This window comes from Schistocerca piceifrons, chromosome X (genome assembly GCF_021461385.2).
Source record: "Schistocerca piceifrons isolate TAMUIC-IGC-003096 chromosome X, iqSchPice1.1, whole genome shotgun sequence".
Classification (NCBI taxonomy): Eukaryota; Metazoa; Arthropoda; class Insecta; order Orthoptera; family Acrididae; genus Schistocerca; species Schistocerca piceifrons.
The window spans coordinates 897108574-897130969 of record NC_060149.1 but is presented as its reverse complement, the minus strand read 5'-3'; the positions used below and the strand labels follow the sequence as shown (position 1 = coordinate 897130969).

The 22396-nt window shown below is 37.6% G+C and overlaps 1 protein-coding gene across 2 annotated transcripts in view; it reads left to right on the top strand.

The window, feature by feature from the left end:
* Positions 1 to 22396, top strand: part of LOC124722868 (rab-like protein 6) — a 180751-nt gene that overhangs the window by 92831 nt on the left and 65524 nt on the right. For both annotated transcript variants that reach the window (XR_007006454.1, XM_047248000.1), the window contains exons 6-8: positions 184 to 393; positions 1093 to 1355; positions 15748 to 15937. Coding sequence is in view for 1 of the 2 variants with exons in the window: in XM_047248000.1 (XP_047103956.1) it covers positions 184 to 393; positions 1093 to 1355; positions 15748 to 15937 (663 nt within the window). In the remaining variant the exon portion in view is untranslated. The remainder of the gene's footprint in view (positions 1 to 183; positions 394 to 1092; positions 1356 to 15747; positions 15938 to 22396) is intronic.

The window sequence follows — 22396 nt, the reverse complement described above, 5'->3', positions numbered from 1 at the left end:
TTTAATTTCACGGTCATGTTTTTAAAATGAGATGTAATGTAAACTGGACCAAGATTCATGTAGGACATGTGGACAATATGCTATGCTTCTGTTTTCGTTGAGGTGCTTAGCCAAGTGACAGTGACACTCAAAATCCTGCACAAATGTTATTTCATTAATGTTTTCTTCAATTTAATTTTTCAGGCCTGCTGGTTCAGCTCAAATACGGTATGCGGAGTCCTCTATGAGAAATGGATTTGGCCTCAAACTACTACATAAGTTCCTAAATCTACCCTTTCTCCAGTTACAACATGAAACATTACTGGCCCAGCTTGCCACAAATGAAGAAGAAACAAAACTAACCAGTCAGGAATTAGATTTATTTCTTGAAAGTGATGAAGCAGACTACAACAAGTAAGTATTTTGGTTTGCATTAGTTAAAGTGCATAGTAATGATAGTTACAATTAGAGGACTGAATAGCCTGTAAGATGACGATTTCTGCACAATAATTTTCAGTATTGGTGAAAACTCAGAACAACAACTCATTTACTGTAGGTCCAGAACACATTGTGTTCATAGCTCATCATCACTATCATCATAGGTAATGCTAGTATAAAATCGATGAGATGTCAGTATGCGTTAAAGTGTTTACATATGTTATGTTTAAGGTATGCCAGTAAATAGAGACATGTACTTGATATTTTAATAAGTAGGAAGATTACTTCATTCATTGATTTCATAAGAAGTCCTGTTATATATGTAAATGAAATAATTAGTTTGAAAATTGTGACTAACCTGAATTAGCAGGTGATAGGCATAAAGGTATCAAATATAAGTCTCACTCTGTTTGTATCATCTCTGTACACTCTTTTTGAAAAGATGTTTTCTTCTGTCACTTTCCTTATTTGGTTTAACTTTCATTTTATTAATATTTCAGCACCATTCTTATCGTTTCTTAATGAATACTATTTAACAGTATCAGATGGATATTGTTGTTTATCTGTTAGTCAATTAATACATTTGTTCCCTTTTATATCTGACCACATGTCAAATGTATTTGTACACATTCCTGTTCTGTAACTGTATGTTAATCATATTTGTCTTATGTTTAGGTTTTTAGATAACCTTGTAAACAAGAGACGACAAGTAGCAGATTCTGCGTCATCTGTTCCCACTCCTCAGACAACTCAACAGGTATCACAACAGCCAACAGCCTCTACTGCTGATACTCCATCTGTGAAACGCAGTAATTCTGTTCCTGTTCCTGTTGCTGTTCCTGTTCCTGTTGGAGGTGGCATTCCTATACCAGATCAAACAGCTGGCTATGTTTATAAAATGTTTGGGAAACCTAAAGAAACAATTGAAGAATCTACTGGTAATTGGTTTCTGAAAGTAATTAATAAGTTCAATATAACTTTTATCGAAGTTGCAAAAGCTTTCCAATCTGTAAGTGCAATTTTCTGTTGCCACCATGTTCCTTTCTAGCTTCCAGGTGGCATGCTTGCATTGCAGTGCATTAATGTTTTGAATATTGGAACACTCATTTCATTAAAGAAGTCACGTCAATGAACACGGAGATTAGGAATAATAGAGGGATGGCAGAAATTAAATTTTCTATCTATGCACATATAATGCAATGGATTGAAACTTGGGATGAAGATAATGCACAAAATTTGGGAAAGACTAAAAACTGTATTATAGTGTCCAGGATCAGACAAAACAGGAAATGACTTGAGAACCAGTGGAGACTTGACCGACTGTCCAGGAGTGTCAACAGCAAGCCACCAAAGAGTAACAGGTGGACAGCACAAGAAAAAGAAAGACAGTGGAGATGGAATGACAGAGTAACAACTTGAGTGAGAAAACTGAGATCGAAAACTAAGATGTAGCAAGTTCAGAACCAAGACGACAATCTGTAGGGAGAGCAACATTATAGCACAGAGAAGACATAAGTGGCTGCAGAGCTGCTGCGTTGCGTTGCGCTGCCAGTTTTAAAAGGAAGCTGTGGGCACCATGAGGCCAGCACAGTGGATGTGCCTAGGCAGTGACACTCCTGGCGGTGGCAGCTGTGTGCATATTACCAGACCAATTCTTAATTTAGGTTCTCTTTAGCTCAAAAAGGGGTGCACAGTGCTGCAACAAAAATTTTTGGTCACTTACCCAGTGATATAAAAGTCTGACAGGCAGCAAAAGTAAAATTTGAAAACAAACTGAGAAACTGTCTCCTTGACTTTCTCTGTTATGTAGAAGAATTTCTATTACTGTAATGTGTAAAATGTGGTGGATAGGAGCTACTAACTGACATCTATATATCTTTTTTTATTTTTTTTATTTTTTTTATTTTTGAAGAAAGAAAAATGAGAGACATGAAGAAGTATTCAGAATGTAACCATATGTACAAATAAATTTGCTATATGAATGTAAAATGACTCATTCCACATCACTATGATCTATCATCCAAAATGATCCGTGGAATATGTAACTATAATCTGATCCCCAAACGATGGTGGTTCGTGCATGTCGAGGCACGGATGGGGATGGCAGTGTTGACGATTCCAAGAGAAAGTTGCGGTAAGCGCATGCGCGTGCTTTCTGCTTGGAGGATGCGGGTATCCTGCAAATTACGTCTCTTGTTTGATTATGAAGAATTCGTCACTAACCACCACTATTGACGATAACAACTCACAACAAATAAAACAGAAATTCACTAAACAACTCTCTGTGATCACATTTAATGCTTGCATTAGCTATGTCATTCAGAACAGAGCGCTCGGAACAATGCCAATGACACAGGTGCGCATAATAATCCTAAACTCAAGCACCATCATTTGTGACTCCAACTATTACATGGTTTTTTCGTACAAAACTTTACACTTTTACTGTATGCCTCAAACATCGACTGCATCTTAGCACTGCCCACAAGTGGTGCGCATAAAGGTCACATGAAAATGTACCAAAGGAAAAGATTTAGTGCTTCCCTGGCTGGCTTGTGTTACTATTACAAGTTTGATTTTAAAGCAAAATAAAGTGCTCAGGAGTGGAACAGTCATTTACAGCTGAAATTAAATGAGCATATATCCATTCGATATTACATTACAATAAATAAGCTGCTGCTGTACAAAATATATACAAAGCATACATTTGACTGAGTTCACAGATAGCTCAGTAATGTTACACTAGTTCTTAGCAGGTTATTATTGATCATAACCATCAAATTTTTATAAAATCAGTTATGTAAAAAAGACTGTGTTGTTACTTTACAGACTGTTTGTTTTGATAAATTCATTTAATTTCATTTTAAACATTTATTAACAACTTTTAGAAGAAAAACCACACACACACACACACACACACACACACACACACACACACACAACGAAGCACATCTCACACACACGACCACCATCTTCAGCAGCTCAAACTGATGCAACAGCCTATTATGTTACCTCCAGTGTCTCTTCAGTCTGCAAATTCCATTGTCAGTGTGCATGTGGACCCATTAGTGGAGATCTTGGTGACCCTCTACCATCTGCCCAGTTAGTCGTGGCATCACCCACTCATTTTCAGCCACATGCGTGCCACTCCAAGTAAATACTGGTATGGTGCTGGCAAGACAAACTATAGTGTACGGCATGCAACCATTTTTATTGTTTACTGATCCTGCGATTTTGCTTGATGTTACCTGTAATATCTAATTTGATTTTCTACTCATAACATGAATTCAGTCTATCACTTGTGTCAGCAATAAGTTGGTTAGCAGCCCACTGCTCTGAACAGTGACTACTATTACTGATTTGGGTATTAACTTTCTCTTTAGACTAATCAATGTTTTAGTATAGTGTAGTAAACAGCAATATTTAAATTCAGCAAAAGAAAATATTTACTGATTGCAGTTTACAGGTGTCCCCAAATCTAACTTGGGTAACTTTCTGAAAAATAATTGAGTGTGTGATGTCCCACATATTATGGAAGATATTTGTGTAGCGGAGATTTCCATATTGACTTTCTTATGCATTCTACAGGGGGGAAAGAAGTAAAACAACTTGATGTCTGTTCATTGTGTAGGTTGAATGTTAAAGGAGTCACCAATGGGGTATCAGGTCATGGGTTGTGCTGTTAGCAGACAAACAATGTTAACAGTATGCAGATATGCAAAATATGTATACTGCAAAATAATTTACAGCATTATAGACTTCAGGGAAAGTCATAATGTTCCTTTACTGTTATGTGTGTGTTAGAAGTTCGAAATTGCTTTACGATGTCATATAAGAAACAAATATCCTAGATCTCAATAATGTAGCATAACTTGGGTTTTTCCTCAAGTTCGCTTACTTTTTTTTGTGGTATATGTTTTATGGCAGCACAATTATAACTGTTTCAGATTCAGGTAAAAAACTTAATAAGAAAGAAAATAATATATTGAACAAAATTGATTGATTTTCAGATCAAAGCAAATAGTCTGATTGTCAGGTGAAGTATCACAACACGTTTAGTTCTTCATACAGAGTTAAGTGATAAATTTCATATTTTCCAGGTGGAATGCTTTCATCCTGGCAAGCTCTAAATGCGAACATTTTTGGTTAGGCTTTACCATTACCATTACTGTTACTGATATCAAATGAAAGTCACTATTTATTTATTTCCACAATGCATGTTGGGAGATTTATGTGGATTAATATGGCACGTATGTGTTGTTACAACTTTAGAGTAACTTGTGGCACTGTCTCATATATAAAAAATTGAAATAGTGTTTTATTTGTTCTCTATTAAACAGTGTCACAGGTTACTCTAAAATCATAACACAATACATACATGCCATATTAATGTACATAAATCTATCTGATCAAGATGGTCTAAACCTCAAAAACACATTGTGGAAAGAAATAAATAATGACTGGTTACAGTAACTTTTTATATATGTTTGATGTTGTAGCAAACTCTTGGGGAAATCTGAATTGTTATATTATTTTGATACATAATGTATACCAAGAGCACTTGTAAATCTTTATTGATTACTGGTTTTGATAGATCTGTGCTCTCGTCATCGAGTCTTGTAACACGTTAACAGAAGTTCATGATCTTTGCAAACTTCCAAGTCACATAGTGATGTTGAGTTGTTTGACAATGAAAGATAGCATGGAGCATCAGCATGTTAAACAGACGAAAAATACCACAAATATAAAACATACATTATCTTGTGCTCTTGTCCTAATGCACTGGGAACAAACTATCTCTGTTAATGTGTTAAAAGATCGAGTGATGACAACACAGACCTGCCAAACACAGTAATCAATAAAAAGATTTACAAGCAATTTTGATTTATCTGATATTTCAAAACAATTTAGTAAATTTGCTGTTTAATTTGATGGTAAACTCTTTCTCTAACTGCCAGGAAAATGTAAGGTCCATTACAGTTTACTAAAATTAATATAATTTAGGATTCAGGATGGTTACCTGGTCCACACATGCTGATGTAAGTGTTTGTTGATTTCCTGCAGTAAAAATCATTTTAAGTAAATGTTAATAAGCTTCCTAAAAACCAAACTACCTGGAATAATCATTAAAAGTGTTGGACTCTGTCATTTAGGAGGAGCAGAGTTCAGTCCTCATAGATCCATTCAAATTTAGTTTTTCCATGTTAGTTGAGTAACAGGAAAAGAACCCGACCAATCTTCTTCACCCCTCAGTCTTATGTGTCTGGCTACAATGACCTCATCTGTAGCAGGCAATTAAACAGTAAGCTTATTTTTATTCCTTTTTGCTTCATAAAATAGGTTTCCATCATAATCAATTTTATATCTTAGGTCCAAGTCAAAAAGCAAACTGAATATGATATTATGGGCAGCAGGTGTTTTCTTCAATAAGTCTGTTGATATTAAATGTGTTTACTTCAGTGGCAGGCATTATTGAACTCTTAGGCCTAGTTTCACATACTGTCGTTCAAAGCACGATTATTTATGAAAGTTGCACATAGTTGAAATTCACAACAGTAATGTGGACTGGATTCTGCTATTATGCGTTTTTGGTGGAAGTATGTCAGTGAGTGCCAATCCAGTTACTATCAGACTTTTAGAGTGACCCTCGTTTGTGTGAAGAGTTAAATGCTGTTGAGAATACTCCCATCAATGCTCATGAAAGGACAAGATGATTTAAGACTGATCAGTTAGAGAATAAAAATCTGTATTTCCAGATGTCTTCAAACAGACAAGTTGTGTATCAACACTGAATTTCCATCTGGTTGTCAAAATTTAAATAGTGAAGGAAACTGTAAACCACATGTTATATTTAATGTAAATGTAGTGGAGAAACTGTTCATCCATGTTTATTGTAGATTACTTAAATTTTTTATTTAATGACAATAGTTCAGCAACCACCTAATAAAGATACTGATAACATTTAGACAGGCATATTTTTAATCTCATTTAACTTTTTTAGAGTATAAATATTTCTACTTACACAAGGGCTGTTGAAATTTTATTTTTTTGTATATATAAATTTTTTTTTACATTGGGGGCCACATGCTCTCCATGTTTATAGGTATACATCGTGTGCGTGCCTGATTTTTTTTTTTTCATGGCTGCAGAAGAAACGGCTGGCTAGGCATTGACAAGTGAACATGTGTAAGTGATAGTCATGGGATTTTGTGTAGTGGGCAAAGATAGGAAAAGTGGAACAATGGTATTGCATTAAATTTAGTTTTAAGCTTGGAAATTCTCAAGTTGAAACAATCTGCAAGATTCAACAAATGTTTGGGTGCAAAGCAATGGGAATCACACAGCTAAAGGAGTGGTATAACTGCTTCAAACATGGCCACCTGCAAATGAGATAGTTATTGATCATACAAGGACCTCCTGGGTGATGCAGGCTACGTGGAATGAGATCAGACAACTTGCAGATGAGGTTAAAATAAGTATTGGATCTGAGGTTAAAATAAGTATTGGATTTGTTCATTCCATTTTAGCAGAACATTTGGACCTCAGGAGGATCTTGGCAAAATTTGTACCAAAGTTGCTAACAACTGAGCAGAAGCAACTTCATTTGGAGATCACAGTAGACATGCTGGGTACTGTGAACAGTAATCCCAACTTTCTTAACACAGTGATCACTAGTGATGAGTCCTGGGTTAATGGGTATGACCCAGGGACAAAGTTCCATTCATTGCAATGGAATCACCCATCATCCTATCATCCTCAAGACCCAATACAGTGGACCGGTCTGCAGTAATGTGAAAGGTATTCTAACTGTCTTTTTTGACTCCAGTGGTGTGGTCCATCATGATTATGCCCCAGAAGGTACTAATGTTAATAAGGAGTACTACAAAGAGGTTCTACATCACATTCATGAAGCAGTGAGCCACAAAATGGCCAGACTTGGGGGCAGTGGGCAGTCAGCACCTTCACCACAATAATGCATTCACTCATTGTTCTCCATTAATTCAGAGTTTTTTGGCGAGACAAAACATGGCTGTGGTTTGTCAGCCTCCCTATTCCCCCTGACCCAGCACCGAGTGACTTGTGACTTTTCCCTAAACTGAAAAAGACAGTGAAAGAAACCAGGTTTCAGAACAGGGACAATATTCAGAATTTGACTGAGCAGCTGCACAACATACCAAAATAGGCTTTCCAGCGATGCTTCCAGTAGTGGCAGCAGTGTTGGGAGAGGTGTGTAGAAGCTGAAAGGGATCACTTTGAAGATGACTGGTGTCAAACAATTGTATCTGAATAAAGATTGATTTTATAAATAAAAGTCGGATACTTTTTGAACACCCCTCGCATATCAGGAAAATTAATAGAAGCATTATCAAGTAGTGACAAGATCTTGTGAGAAGACAAACCATATTTTTATTTAACGCTAGTGTGGTGTACTGCCCATGAAGTCAGACAAGTGCACTGGAAAATATGGCACCCCTAGAACAGATGGGAGGAGTCATTTGACCCATAATGAAATTTGCGTTAATAAAAGATTAAAGTAAGACCATTATATTTCCATTCATTTCTATATAATGTACACATTTCTATCACAGCCTTAACTCAAATTTCTAACACATTTATAGTGCAGTTTTTGATGCAAAACATTTCATTTCTACCAAAAAATTGTCACCTATTTCTAAAGTTCATATTTTTTCCATTTATTTCACTTGTTTGTTTTTAAATATTGGAATCATGATTTGAGCAGATTATTGGTATTGTTCCATTCCACATTCCAATTTGCTTTTTTGATTTGTCCTTTGATTTGCCCAATACTACAGCTGCTTCTTCATTCAATTGGCTTTCTTTTTCCTGTCCCATCCTTTTTTGTTTCCCTTTTCATGAGTTTATTTACCAGATTAAAATGAATTTTTCCTTTTCAGTTTATTTTTTATTATTTTATTGTAGATGATCCATGAATTTATTGCTTGCATATATGATATTGTAGGATGCATGCATCAGCCATCTCCTTCAAGCATCTTAGTTGAATACTTATGAATTATTTGATCAGTGACTACCACTTCATGGTGTTGTAGAAGGTAGCAGTTTCTGCCTTCTTCTTTCTTTCTTCACTCGGTGCTACTTTAGGATGTAGTGTGCTGAGAATAATGACATAAAAACTTTGAGGTTCACCGATGACATTGTAATTCTGTCATAGACAGCAAAGGACTTGGAAGAGCAGTTGAACAGAATGGACAGTGTCTTGAAAGGAGGATATAAGATGAACATCAACAAAGGCAGAATGAGGATAATGGAATGTAGTCGAATTAAGTCAGGTAATGCTGAGGGAATTAGATTAGGAAATGAGACACTTAAAGTAGTAAAGGAGTTTTTCTCTTTGGGGAGCAAAATAACTGATGATGGTCGAAGTAGAGAGGATATAAACTGTAGACTGGCAATGGCAAGGAAAGCGTTTCTGAAGAAGAGAAATTTGCTAACATCGGGTATAGATTTAAGTGTCAGGAAGTCATTTTTGAAAGTATTTGTATGGAATGTAGCCATGTATGGAAGTGAAACATGGACGATAAATAGTTTGGACAAGAAGAGAATAGAAGCTTTCAAAATGTGGTGCTACAGAAGACTGCTGAAGGTTAGATGGATAGATCACATAACTAATGAGGAGGTACTGAATAGAACTGGGGAGAAGAGGAGTTTGTGGCACAACTTGACAAGAAGAAGGGATCGGTTGGTAAGACATGTTCTGAGGCATCAAGGGATCACCAATTTTTTAGTATTGGAGGGCAGTGTGGAGGGTAAAAATCATAGAGGGAGACCAAGAAATGAATACACTAAGCAGATTCAGAAGGATGTAGGTTGCAGTAGGTACTGGGAGATGCAGAAGCTTGCACAGGATAGGGTAGCATGGAGAGCTGCATCAAACCAGTCTCAGGACTGAAGACCACAACAACAACAAAATAACATTCTTCTCTCCTTGGTACACTGTCAGGGTGCACTTTGGCTTATCAGTCTTTTTCAAAATGAAGGTGGAATGTAACTCTGAGTTATTATTCTTCATTTGGTTGGGGATTTTGTGGTGAATCTTGTTCAGTGTTCCCACTAATAACATTTTCTCCTCTTGGTGTTTCATGGCAAGCTGAACGGATGTGAAGAAGCTGTCTGTAATCATGTTACTTCGTGGTTTAGACCGAGCGAGGTGGCGCAGTGGTTAGCACACTGGACTCGCATTCGGGAGGACGACTGTTCAATCCCGCGTCCGGCTATCCTGATTTAGGTTTTCCGTGATTTCCCTAAATCGCTCCAGGCAAATGCTAGGATGGTTCCTTCGAAAGGGCATGGCCGACTTCCTTCCCCGTCCTTCCCTAATCCAATGAGACCTATGACCTCGCTGTTTGGTCTCTGCCCTCGCACAGTCCAATCTTGGTTTAGAAATGGCTCCATGAAGTTACGAACGAGATAGTCTTCAAGTGGCCAGTTGTGTGGTCAGCCTTCCTCCCTACTAAGGAATGGGAAGGCATTGTAAATATACTGGGATGTCACATCTGCAGCTATCCTAAATATGCATCGTTATTTATCAAGTTTGTTTGACATAAACTGGGTATATGTTCATCTTAGTTTACTTGGAAGTAACTGGTTATCAGTTGTAATATTTTCACCAGGGTGGTAACAGTGGATGCAGTTTTGCATGAACTTGCTCCATATTTCAGAATTAAGCATTAACTTGTCAGCAGGGATGTATTAAGCTCAGATGACTTCTCATTGTAGTGGAGGAATCAGATATGTTTGCAGAATTTGTATCATGTCATTTTATCCCTGATACAAGCAGGCCCCAACAGAGTGACCCCTTGTATCGATGCCCGCATCTCCTATAATGTTTTCCAGTGTGTGTGTGTGTGTGTGTGTGTGTGTGTGTGTGTGTGTGTGTGTTCACAGCACTTGATAGCATATTCTGTATATTAAGTTTTTCCAAGGCTATGTTAAACAGGAAACAGGATAATGCATCTTCTGCCTTACTCCATGTTTTGTGTGTGTGTGTGTGTGTGTGTGTGTGTGTGTTTGTGTGTGTGTGTATTAAGTTGACTATGAATGTTTTCCGTAATAGCTTTCACTATGGCAATCAATTTCTTAGGAATCACTAACTCTTCCATTGCTATATACAGCTCTCTTCTGTCAGTACTTTCGTAGGTGTATCAGTGCCAAATTCTGTACATTTTTCTAATATTTTCTGTATTGTGAAGATATGGTCAACAGTAGATTTTCCTTGATGAAATCCACATTGATAATCATTGTAGACTGTCCTGTACAATTCAGTTCTGGTGCTGGCATATGCAGATGATATTAAAGTAATTCAAAGAATATCAAGAGCAGTGAAAGAAGCCTTTAAAAGTCTTGAAAGAGCTGCTAGAAAGATGTGAACCTACAGATGAATGAAGAGAAAAGTAAGTACATGCCCGTAACTGTGGAAGATTATCCAAATGAGCACCTATTCATAGAAATTGGTTCATATAAGATTGATGTCACATGTAATTTCACTTACTTTGGATCCAAACTGAACTGTAAAAATAATGTCAGCTCTGAAGTCCAAACACAAATTTTGTCTGCCAATAAGCACTACCATAACCTCAGAAAACATCTAGAATTTAAGTTGCTCTCAGGAAAACCAAAGTTATGATGTATCAAGTTTTAATAAGACCAGTGCTAACATACAGTGCTGAAACAAGGGCATTAAAAAAAATTGATAAAAAGCAAATGTGCATATTTGAAAGAAAGATCTTGAGATAAATTCTTGGGGCAGTGGAAGAAAATGGTGCATGGATGAGGAGATTCAACCATGAGTTATATAACCTATATAGTGAACCAGACATTGTCAACTACATTAAGATTAAAAGGCTTGAGTGGGCAGGACATGTACTGAGAGTAAACAACAGAATAATTAAGAAAATATTCAGCTTACTGCTTGAAGGAACAAGCAGATTTGTAAGACTAAAGTTAAGGTGCGAGAAAGGTGTTAGAGAGGACATTAGGAAAATTGTAATTCAGAATGTGAGGAGCTCAGCACTAAACAGGGAAGATTGGAATTATCTTCTACAGAAGGCATAGGTTCACAAGGGCTGTTGCACCGATGTTGCTGAAGAAGAATGCGACCAGTGGTCATCCAATGAAACATCTTTAGCACAAAAAGTATGTCTGGCTTGCATGAGAGCAGTCATTATCTCCAATTATACCGTACATTTGTGTGGTGTTTTTTATTTAACTTTGAGTATTTGATTCTGAGTGGGTCTTTTTAACGATAGCATCAGTTCATCAAAATGAAGTTAGAAGGCATTGATGACAGACTCCATCCACTCAGTTGCAGGCATATGCAGTTGGATGTCCTCTCTCCTTTAGGACATTCAAAGCAATCTTCTTTCCAGACAACGGCATGATGGTAACCTTCCATTCTGTTACAGCTCTAGCTGTCTTCTTTGGTTTTGTGTCAACTGTCTCCTGAGATTGTTAAGAAAAGACTCGAGATGGGGAGACATTTATTGCTTTTCCCCTATCTCATTGCTGTCATTGTCAGTCGACCCTGGGAGAGAATCATCATCTGAATCCAGTAAGTCACTTTCTGATTCAGTATCAAAGTTGTACAGAATTCACAAAATCTCTTCATAGGTAAGACTACACTGACATGATGTAATTGAAAATGCCAATTACAGGCCAAAAAATGCTATATAACTGATGAAGTGAGCAACACCAATACACGAAACATGACTGAAAAGCTAGATTCCAAATCTGTTCTGAAAACCTTTCTGATACCATGCTCATCATAATTTGAAGGAGCAAGTGTTGACCAAAGCAAAGTACAGTGCAAGTACCTTTGTGTTTATGAGACCAGAAATAATTTAAAAAGACATTATGCCAGGGGTCTGTTGACTTGTGGTGCTGTTCTTGGTATACCTCATGAAATTTCCATGAAACCTAGAAAATTTAATAGATTGCAGTAGCTTATTGTCAAAAGTAGAAGAAGCGAGGAAAAGTCACAAAATTTGCTGAAAGAATGTAAAAAAGAAAAAGAATTGAATTCATTATTGCAGAAATAAAAGCTGAGAGGTGTCTTGACCCCTTTTGCTGTTGTAGTGATAAAAACTGAAAAATGAGAAGTAGCAGTTTTTGAGACTGCAGACAGATCACATTCTGAATTGGAAAATCCTCACCCTAAAAAACTGTAAACTGCCCTAATTAAAAAAAATGATATTTTGACAAGTGTTTCACTGTCTTTTGTTATAATAAATGCTTCTCTTTTCTAAAAAAATCAGCTAATATTTGTGCACCAATACTATAATATTTCATAAAGTGATGTAATTCCAATGTATTGTACTAAAACTAAATGTATTTCCTTGACAGAAGTTAGATTTTCTGCCATCTTACAAAAAAAGTCCACTTCAAACCATCAGCTACAATGACACACTATCAAGCAACCGTGAGTCTTGTAGCTCATAATGAATAAAGTTATGTATTATGCTGTAAGGGACATTTCATATTTAATGAAGTTGATTATCTTCTGCATCATGCACAAATGATGCTAGGTTCAATATCTAGACCAAGGATACTCAACCTTTTTACCCACCTTCCCCTTTTTTGCCTCTGTTAGTAGTAAAATTTTCTAGCTGCCCACTGGTTCCAGAGCAATGGTGATTTACAAAGTGGAGCAGTAAAGTTACTTTAAAAAAATTATAAAGAAGAGTGACAGCAAGTTAAAACATATAACAACAATTATGTACCAAGTACTGTATGTAAATATTTGATGAAAGCACCCAATGAAAAAGTTCTTAAAACCCTAGTGCCTGCCACTCACCATGAAAGCTGGAACACCCACTAGTGGGTGGTGGGGACCAGGTTGACGACCAATGATCTAGACCATCATATCATCACTGTTGCTATAGGCATACAACACACTATATCTTTCAGGACAAAAGTACTCAAAAGAAGCAATACAAAAATATATCAGGGTCTTTGTAGCATAAACGATAGTTCTGGGTATGGATGCAGTCAAATCCCTACCAGTGGGCATGATTTCAGTGTATAGCTGGTCTGTTGTAGTACTGGGGTATGTTCTTGAGAAAAGACACCTGAATCTGTAACAATAACAGGAATTTTAGGCAGTTGTCATAGCCCTAGGCATAGTTTCTGAGAATAAAAACCCGTGTTTGTAGCTGGGCAGGCAATATCACAGTCTATAATGAAATCTAAGTTGGTGATTAGAATAAAATATAACATATCACAGTCTATAATGAAATCTAAGTTGGTGATTAGAATAAAATATAACATATCACAGTCTATAATGAAATCTGAATTGGTGTTTAGAATAAAATATAATAATGGCACTAACAACCGAATCAGGAGAAGAAGAGACTGAGTGCTGTGACATACAAAACTGGCCTTCAGACCCCAGCAGTGGCATTAAAGTGAACCCTGTCAGTTACGAGGGTTTTCCATGTGACTTCTTGTCATAGCCCCTTGTAGAGAGCATGCTACTGTAGAGCTAGTTAATTGATATGCTGGTTGACGTTTTCTGGCTGGATTCAGAGGTGGCTGCAAGTCGGGCCATTGAAACTGCAACACCAGGAAGAATAGCAAATAATGAAATGTTATAAATTATGCGTATGTGGAATAATATGAAGAATCAATGATTAACTTTGTATGTAGTTTTGGATGTACAGGGTGCAAAATTTAGTACACAGAGTTGCCACCTCACTGCCAGGGCAACAGTCGAACACTGTCTGTACTGATGTAGGTTAAGTCAGGATGGGCAATGTGCAGTTTTGCATTAAGTTATTGAAATCCATCGACCTTAACAAATCAGAAATGTAATGGCTGCTGTCCAGATTACCAGCTACGCAAACCTGAGGTGATCGTATTGTGCATCCAATGGCACCCCATGCCACCACACCAGGTTCTGTATCTGTATGACAATGACAAATGCAGTCTGACAGTGTTCATTCGCCTAGGAGCCTACACACATGGATACATCCATTCTGATGCTGTACACCGATCCAGGACTCATTTGAAACAATGACACAGTGTCGCTCCTGTTTATGGTGGACACCACTGTTGGTCCACCTCTCTCTGCTACCATGTCAAATGAAATGACAACAGTAGTTGCTGTGCTGATAGTCCATGGTGCTCCAAACATCATGCTTGCTGTCCTGCAAACAAGCCTATTACCTGACTTGAAGTGTCCAGGGTGCAGTGTGACTGCCAAGTGAGCAGTGTGTCTATTCTCTCAGGCACCAGCCTTGTGATCTACTGAGATTGTACACGACATTGGTAGCAGCCCTCCTAAACCTCTCAATTCATGACCAACACAAGTAACAATATTGAGAGATAATAAACCGTAGCCTTGATAGGCCACAATCGTGCCAGTGTCAAAGTCTGACGTGTGCTGGTAAAAATGTCTTCTTACATGATTCTGTGTAACACATTCATCTCCAAACAAGTAAGATTGAATTGCAGTTTTTGAATGAGAAACCCTTTGCATAATAGTTCCATACAAACAGAATGTAGATGGCGTTACTACTCTACCTACTTCGTGTGGTTGTGTTTAAATGATAATCCATAGCCTATCCAAACATGATATACTCCATGCCAGTTCGATGTTTGTTGTATGCCATCTTCATAATGTTGCAATTTTAATGGCCAGCAGTGTATTGATATACCAATATCAATACATCTCCAAACCTGAAGAAGTCCAAAATATTAAGGAACAATGAACAACATGATATAGATTCCAGTAATTTATTTAAATTCCTCTAACCCTGTAATGAGCTTTTGATGAAATAGTAAAACTCCTAGATGAACAAGTTATTTGTCAGTCCAAAGAAGTGCCTCAGTTTGCGTTCTGAGAATACTCATTGTCATTTTTAACTCAACCCCTCCCCCTTTGCTTCTTCCCTCCATCTAATCTCTCTCTCTCTCTCTCTCTCTCTCTCTCTCTCACTCAGCCAAAGATATGAGGATTGATTCAAATCTCTTTATTTGACATCACTCAACAAGTTACAAAACATTTACCATTGAGGCATGATATAGTAAGCTATCATTCATTGTAAACCTTAATTTATAGAGTAAAAGTTCATTTGAATTTTGGTAAAAGAAATTCTGCTTATTGGGATATGTGGGAATGTGCACTATGTCCCACAAGTGTAGTTAGCAATCTGATTAGTTTCTGCCAAGAGACACATGTGCCTGTCACTGTACAATCTAAAATGTTATTCTTTTTTTCTTTGTTAGTATTGTTATGTTTTAAAAGGCTGAATTAAGTAGCAACTTAATTTGTAATTTGTATACGTGTGCTTGTTAAAGGTGTGGAGAACATGCAGCAACCTAGTTCAGAAGAAAAGATTGAAACTCCCTCCAAAAATCCTAGCACACCAGAAGTGATAACAAGTGTTGATGAGTTTGTGCCTGATGGAGGACAGATAGACAATTCATTTCTTGAAGACAGTCCTGTCACATGTGCATCTCCTGTACACAAGGAGGAAGATACAGACAGGTAAATGTAGGAAAATAAGATGTTATTTACATATTCTTTGATCCTAACTTATTTTTATGCTTTTTCCACTTATTTCTTATACAGTTAGTAGGATTGATTCATTGACAGAGTTGTCAAAAGGCTTTAATATGAATCACATTATAAGATTAAAAAGTTTGTAATATTAAATCAAGAAAAGAGTTACCAGTCTTATGGAATCTGTTCCTAACCTCCTACAAATCAAACAACTTGTAACTCTATGCAATTAGCCCAGACAAAGAAATTAATAAACTAGACTGAACTGAATGAAGATATGAATTTAAACAATCCCATGATTGCCCCATAAGCTCTCCAACTAAATGCTGGAATTCTTTTCAAAACAAACTTTTGAGCAATTACTTCTGCTGTCCTAAACAAGGCTTAGTGGTCATTGTCAGCTTTGTTTCACTTTATTCATTTCTTTTCCATCTTTTGTAACATTGTATTATCATTTGCGTAAGGATGCTTTTATGATATGTAGTACACTCTCACCATTTTTATTTCTGTGCTGCTCTTTCAGAACTTAGGTGTGTTGTCAATTACTCCTAAGTGGTCAACAAAGCGAAAAGTTTGTGATGGCAGCAAAGACTATGTTGCGTACAACAACAATACACTTTTATTTTTCATTGTAGCCCGATTTTATGTCAACACAGTTTGTTCAACATTTTTGGGTGAGTAGATTTTATCCATGGAATATGGTTCAGGAAAATCTGCAAGATACATATCTATGGCTGCCATAACCTACCGATTGGTCTCAAAATGTTTTCCAGTCACAACTACCTTTATGTGTGAGAATAGGTGGAAGTTAGTGGATGTCAGACCTAGTGAAGAAGATAGATGTTCAGCTATTTGTGCATCAGGGTCCACATTTTCCATATTGCTAAACACCCTTGTAGACAAGCCATTATCTGGACAAAATATGATTTTTTAAAATGTTCAATCCAGGCTTTTCTGGTGTATTTTTTCATCCAGTTGGTCCCAAAAACTTGCTTAGTATCCACAATAATTGTTAATGTTGTATTCTTTGCAAGATAATCAATAAGAATAATCCGTTTTGCATCCCCGAAAAGTTAGGCTTGCATTGCTTTCTTTCAATGAAATATCTTGTTAATGACTGCTCATCTACAGGGTGATTATAATTATATAATCAAAGTTAAACTTTCAGAACGCTGTAGAAATAACACCACTGGTCAGAATAACGTCAAATTGCAACAGAATATTATCGGAGCAGGGGAAAACATGGCCGAAGAAAAAAAAAAGTGTGAAAATTGATCAATAGATGGCACTGTATGTGTCAGAATACGTAAATGAAAACACCTGTCATGCGCACAACCCACTGAAGTTGGTATAAACACGCTGGGTACAAGGCTTTTCCTCCTTTCGCGTCTGTGGCGTTCACCATGACTGTCTCGATGCAGGATCGTGCTCTCCTTGTAAAGCTGTATTACAGGAATGATGACCGTGCACATGTCCTCTCCAGAAGTTCTGGACATTGAAGGGTTTGAAAAAAGGCGTTGGTCCGATGACTGCCGCGGGTCTGGAGAAAATGATTGGGAAATTCGAAAAGACAGGTTCTTTTGGTGTGCAACCTAGTAGAGGGAGGAAACGAATTGATTCGACGGCAGGGGAAACAGTGGCCACAGCAATGCAGGAGGAGATGAGTGGTGGTGTGCAAACGCTTAGTGCACATGGAATTGCTCGAACATTGGACATACCCATGAGCTATCCATTCAAAATTACCCATGTGCATGAATTGCTTCCTGGTGACCTGCCAGCAAGAGAGACCTTTGCCTTAGAATTTCTTGCTCGCATGGAAGTGGACACTGATTGGCCATGGAAGATTTTGTACACAGGCGAAGCCCACTTCCATCTGACAGGGTATCTCAATACACAGAACTGTCGAATATGGGCAATGGAAAATCCACATGCAAATCAACCAATACCACTTCATCCTGAAAAGGTCACTGTGTGATGTGGGTTTACGGCATCATTTATCATAGGGCCATATTTTTTCAGAGAGACAGCTGCTTCTGGTCCTGTTAACTGTACCATCACTGATAAGTGCTATGACTGTCTTTTGCGCAACCTCGTCATTCCAGCTCTCCAACAGCATGGATGTGTGGATGGGATCATTTTTATGCAAGATAGCGCACTTCCGCATATTGCAAATCCAGATAAGCAGCTGCTGAAGCGCCATTTCAGAAATGCTAGAATTATCAGATGCCATTTTGCTACAGCCTGGCCATCCCGATCACCTGATCTTAATCCGTGTGACTTCTGTCTGTGGTGCTGTCAGAAATATGTTGTGTTCAGTGTTCCAATTGCAAACTTAGCTGCATTGAAGGCACACATTGCGTAACACATTCTGGAGGGGACCCCGGAAATACTTCGATTTCAACTTGTTTGCAGAAAACAGTGGACAGCATATTGAACATGTTTTGCGCCAGTCACATGGAAATTAATAATCCGATTTTATTTTGATTGATGCTTTTTATGTCTTTTTTGTCCTCAGAACAATTAAAAACCAATGTGATTGATGCTTTTATGTGGTTATTGACCTTAGGACAATTAGAAACCGATGTGAGTGATGCTTTTTATGTGGTTTTTGGCCTTTGGACAAATAAGAAGTGATTTTTCCCATGCAATGTGATATGACCTTGCCGTGGTGGATGGGCTTACGTAACTAACAGTCTCACACCTGTGCACCCATGCACACTGAGTAATATGGTTTGCTTAACGTCAAATGTACACCTTAGGCATTGTTATATGATTCATTTGTCATTTTAGTCGACCGCTTTTAAATTATGATGTTTACAGTGCCATATATTGCTACATTCTGTAACTATTTATTTTTCTTCTGCCATACGTTTTCCTCCTCCTCCTCCAATAATGTTCCATTGCAATTTGACATCATTCTGACCAGTGGTGTTATTTCTACACAAATTTGAAAGTTTAACTTTAAGTATAATCACCCTGTATATCTCATCATTTTTGTTCCTGTTAGATTTGTTTACACAACACTTCTATTTTATTTATTAATTGGTTTGCTGAATGATAAAGATTATATTTGATTATGGAGTCCTCTATAGGTAACTTATTAGTTAGAAAAACAAATTTTTGGTAGTAATTAGTTATTTTTTGTTATGAAAAGAGAAAAGTGGTATACAGGGTAGGACAGAAAGGGGAAATGGGTAAGACTTGTAACATAATGGCCAGCATTTATCATATTGGCCCAAAAATATGCTACCCTTTTTATCTAAATTTCATCCTTATAAAGTTAGGATGTGGCTTATATCAGCTACCTTGTCTTTTTACATACCCTTGCTGTGCAAAAATTATGCTCATTTGCAGCAATACAACTAGTGTCTGTAACTGAAACTGGTGGCAGTGCATTATATTACACAACACTGCAAACTTTTACCAGTATTTTATTGGCATTCACATTGTGTAGGTCTACCAATATTGTTCTTTAGCTTATAATTCAGTTGGATACTGGTAGGAAAGCCTGATTTATGCCAATATGAACAACCATTTAGAGTGAAAATTGTCATCAAGCCAAGGAATTCAATGCAGTTAAGTGAAAGTTTCAACTTATAGTTCTGCATTATGCCAAAACCACAATCAACAGAGGGGCTGGAAGAAAGTGTGGACTGATTGAATCTAAGTCTTTGTTTGTCCATCTTTTCAGAGATGGTTGCAGGACTCATTTGTTCAGTACTGAATATCAAATCAAACACATTTCAGCGATCTAATTTCCAAACTGTTATTTATTGGGCTACCAGTTTCTGTGATATGTTATGCCATCTTCAGACCCCCTGACTGACATGCAGGAAGATTCCAACCTCGGTTCTGGTCAAAATAGGGACCAGCATTCAAAGACTGGTATCTGTAGATTTCTGCTTGATAGAGTGATCACTTCAAAAAGTCAACAGATGATGTTTGAAGTGATCACTGTATCAAGCAGAAATTTACAGATACCATCCTTTGAATGCTGGCCCCTATTTTGACTGGAACTGAGTTAGAATCTTCTTTCATGTCAGTCAGGGGGCCTGAGGATGGCATAATATATCGGCAAAACTGGGAGCCCAGTAAAATAACAGTTTGGAAATTAGATGGCTGAATGGCATTTGATTTGACATTCAGGATGCTGGGTTGCTTCAGTAGAAAAATGGAAGACGGCTGTTACAACAAGAAAATTGTCACTTGAAGCTGAGGTTCTTTCCTATATGCAAGATAAGAGGAAAAATAGGATGCCTGTCTCATGAGAAATAATCCAACTGAAGGTCTTGGAAATCGCAAGAGTCTTAAACATGCCACGAGTAGACTTCAGTGGGAATGTTGATTTGATTTGATTTACGCAGGGAGACAAAACCAACAGTGGTCTTAGCCCAGTGTTGTCCACACTGAAACTGAGTTTATTGTGGGGTTTGCTCACTGTGATTCAAGTGAAACCAAGTAGTACCCTTAAGAAGTAGTAGGAGACTCTTTACTAGTAACTTATTAGTTACATTTTCTTCAGGCTCTACTGACCTGAATATTCTGTGTAATTTGCCTTCCAGAGCTTTGCACTGGAATGTTATATGTGGTGCAGTGTCATCTTCCTCATCTCACAGTCTGCAGTTAGAGGTTTCTTCTTCTATACCCATCATATGTAGGCCTTTCTTAAAGTCTCCATGGCCAGTCATGAGTCCTACCCTGAGCTTAATCTGTTACCTGTTCAAGTTCAGTATTACAGAACTTTTCTTGAAACATGATTTCAGTATCATCAGCTTGCTATGCTTTTGTTTTTTAACTGTAGTCCAATGTTCTGCATGCTGCCCCTTGATTTAGGCCACATAGTTTTGATTTTACCATCCCATTAGTGGTGGTTAGGATGGGTTCTGGTCCAATAAATGGAGTCATCATGCTTGTCCTTGCCAGTGTGTCAGCTTGTTCATTGCTACTAACTCCTGAGTGACCAGGGACCACAGCATGCATACTCCAGCCCCAGTGCCTTCATCTGTTTTTGACTTGTCAGTAAAACAGACCATGTCTCCTGAACAATGTAGTAACTCATTCTTCCACTGCTCCCTTCTTTCAGCTGTTACATTGAAAGGTTTATTAAAGCAGCTAGAGTTACTTTATGGTCAGCTACCATTTCCTCAATCTTTCCTATATTTACCACACTCACTATATCAGTCTAGAATTGTGGACATCCTACAGGAATCCAGTTGTTTCCAACTTTTAACATGTATGCCCTGCCGCTGCCTCCATTGTAACCCAAAGGTGTAATGGATGCATGTACAGCATGGTCTCCATCCCAGCAGTTCCGCCTGTTATGGCTAAACAGGCCAGTCTCTGCATGTTGCCAAGCTCCTTAGCAGTCACCTTCTTTTCTGCTTTATTCTACCATACTGTGGCCCCATAAATTTTTCTATCTGGTTTGATGTGACCCACCTGATGCGGCCCGCCATGAATTCCTCATCTGTACCAACCTCTTCATCTCATAGTAGGACTTTCAAGCTATGTCCTCAGTTATTTGCTGGATGTATTCCAATCTCTGTCTTCCTCTACAGATTTTACCCTCTACAGCTCCCTCTACTACCATGGAAGTCATGCCTTGATGGCTTAACAGATGTCCTATCATCCTGTCCCTTCTCCTTGTCAGTGTTTTTCACATATTCCATTCCTCTCCAATTCTGCATAGAACCTCTTCATTCCTTACCTTATCAGTCCACCTAATTTTTAGTTCATCTGTAGCACCATATCTCAAATGCTTTGATTCTCTACAGCTCCAGTTTTCCCACAGTCCATGTTTCACTACCATACAATGCTGCTCCAAATATACATTCTTAGAAATTTTTCCTCAAATTAAGCTCTATATTTAATACTAGTTGACTTCTCTAGGCAATGAATGTCCTTTTTGCCAATGCTTGTCTGCCTTTGATGTCCTCCTTGCACCGTCCGTCAGTGGTTATTTTGCAGCCTAGGTAGCAGAATTCCTTAAGTTCATCTAATTAGTGACCATTAATCCTGATGTCAAGTTTATTACTTTTCTCATTTCTATTAGTAGAGTGCCCCACAAACCAATCATCATCATCATCATCATCATCATCTCATTTCTGCTACTTCTCATTACTTTCATCTTTTTTCAGTTTACTCTAAATCCGTATTCTGTATTCATTAGATGGTTCATTCCTTTTAGTAGATCATGTAATTCTTTTTCACCTTCACTCAGGATAAAAATGTCATCAGCGAATCATATCATTGATATCCTTTCACCTTGAACTTTAATTACACTGTTGAACCTTTCCTTTATTTCCATCATTGCTTCTTCGATGTACAGATTGAACAGTAGGGACGAAAGATTACATTAATGTCTTATACTCTTTTTAACCCGAGCACTTACTTCTTGGTTGTCCACTATTATTATTCCCTCTTGGCTCTTGTACATATTGTATA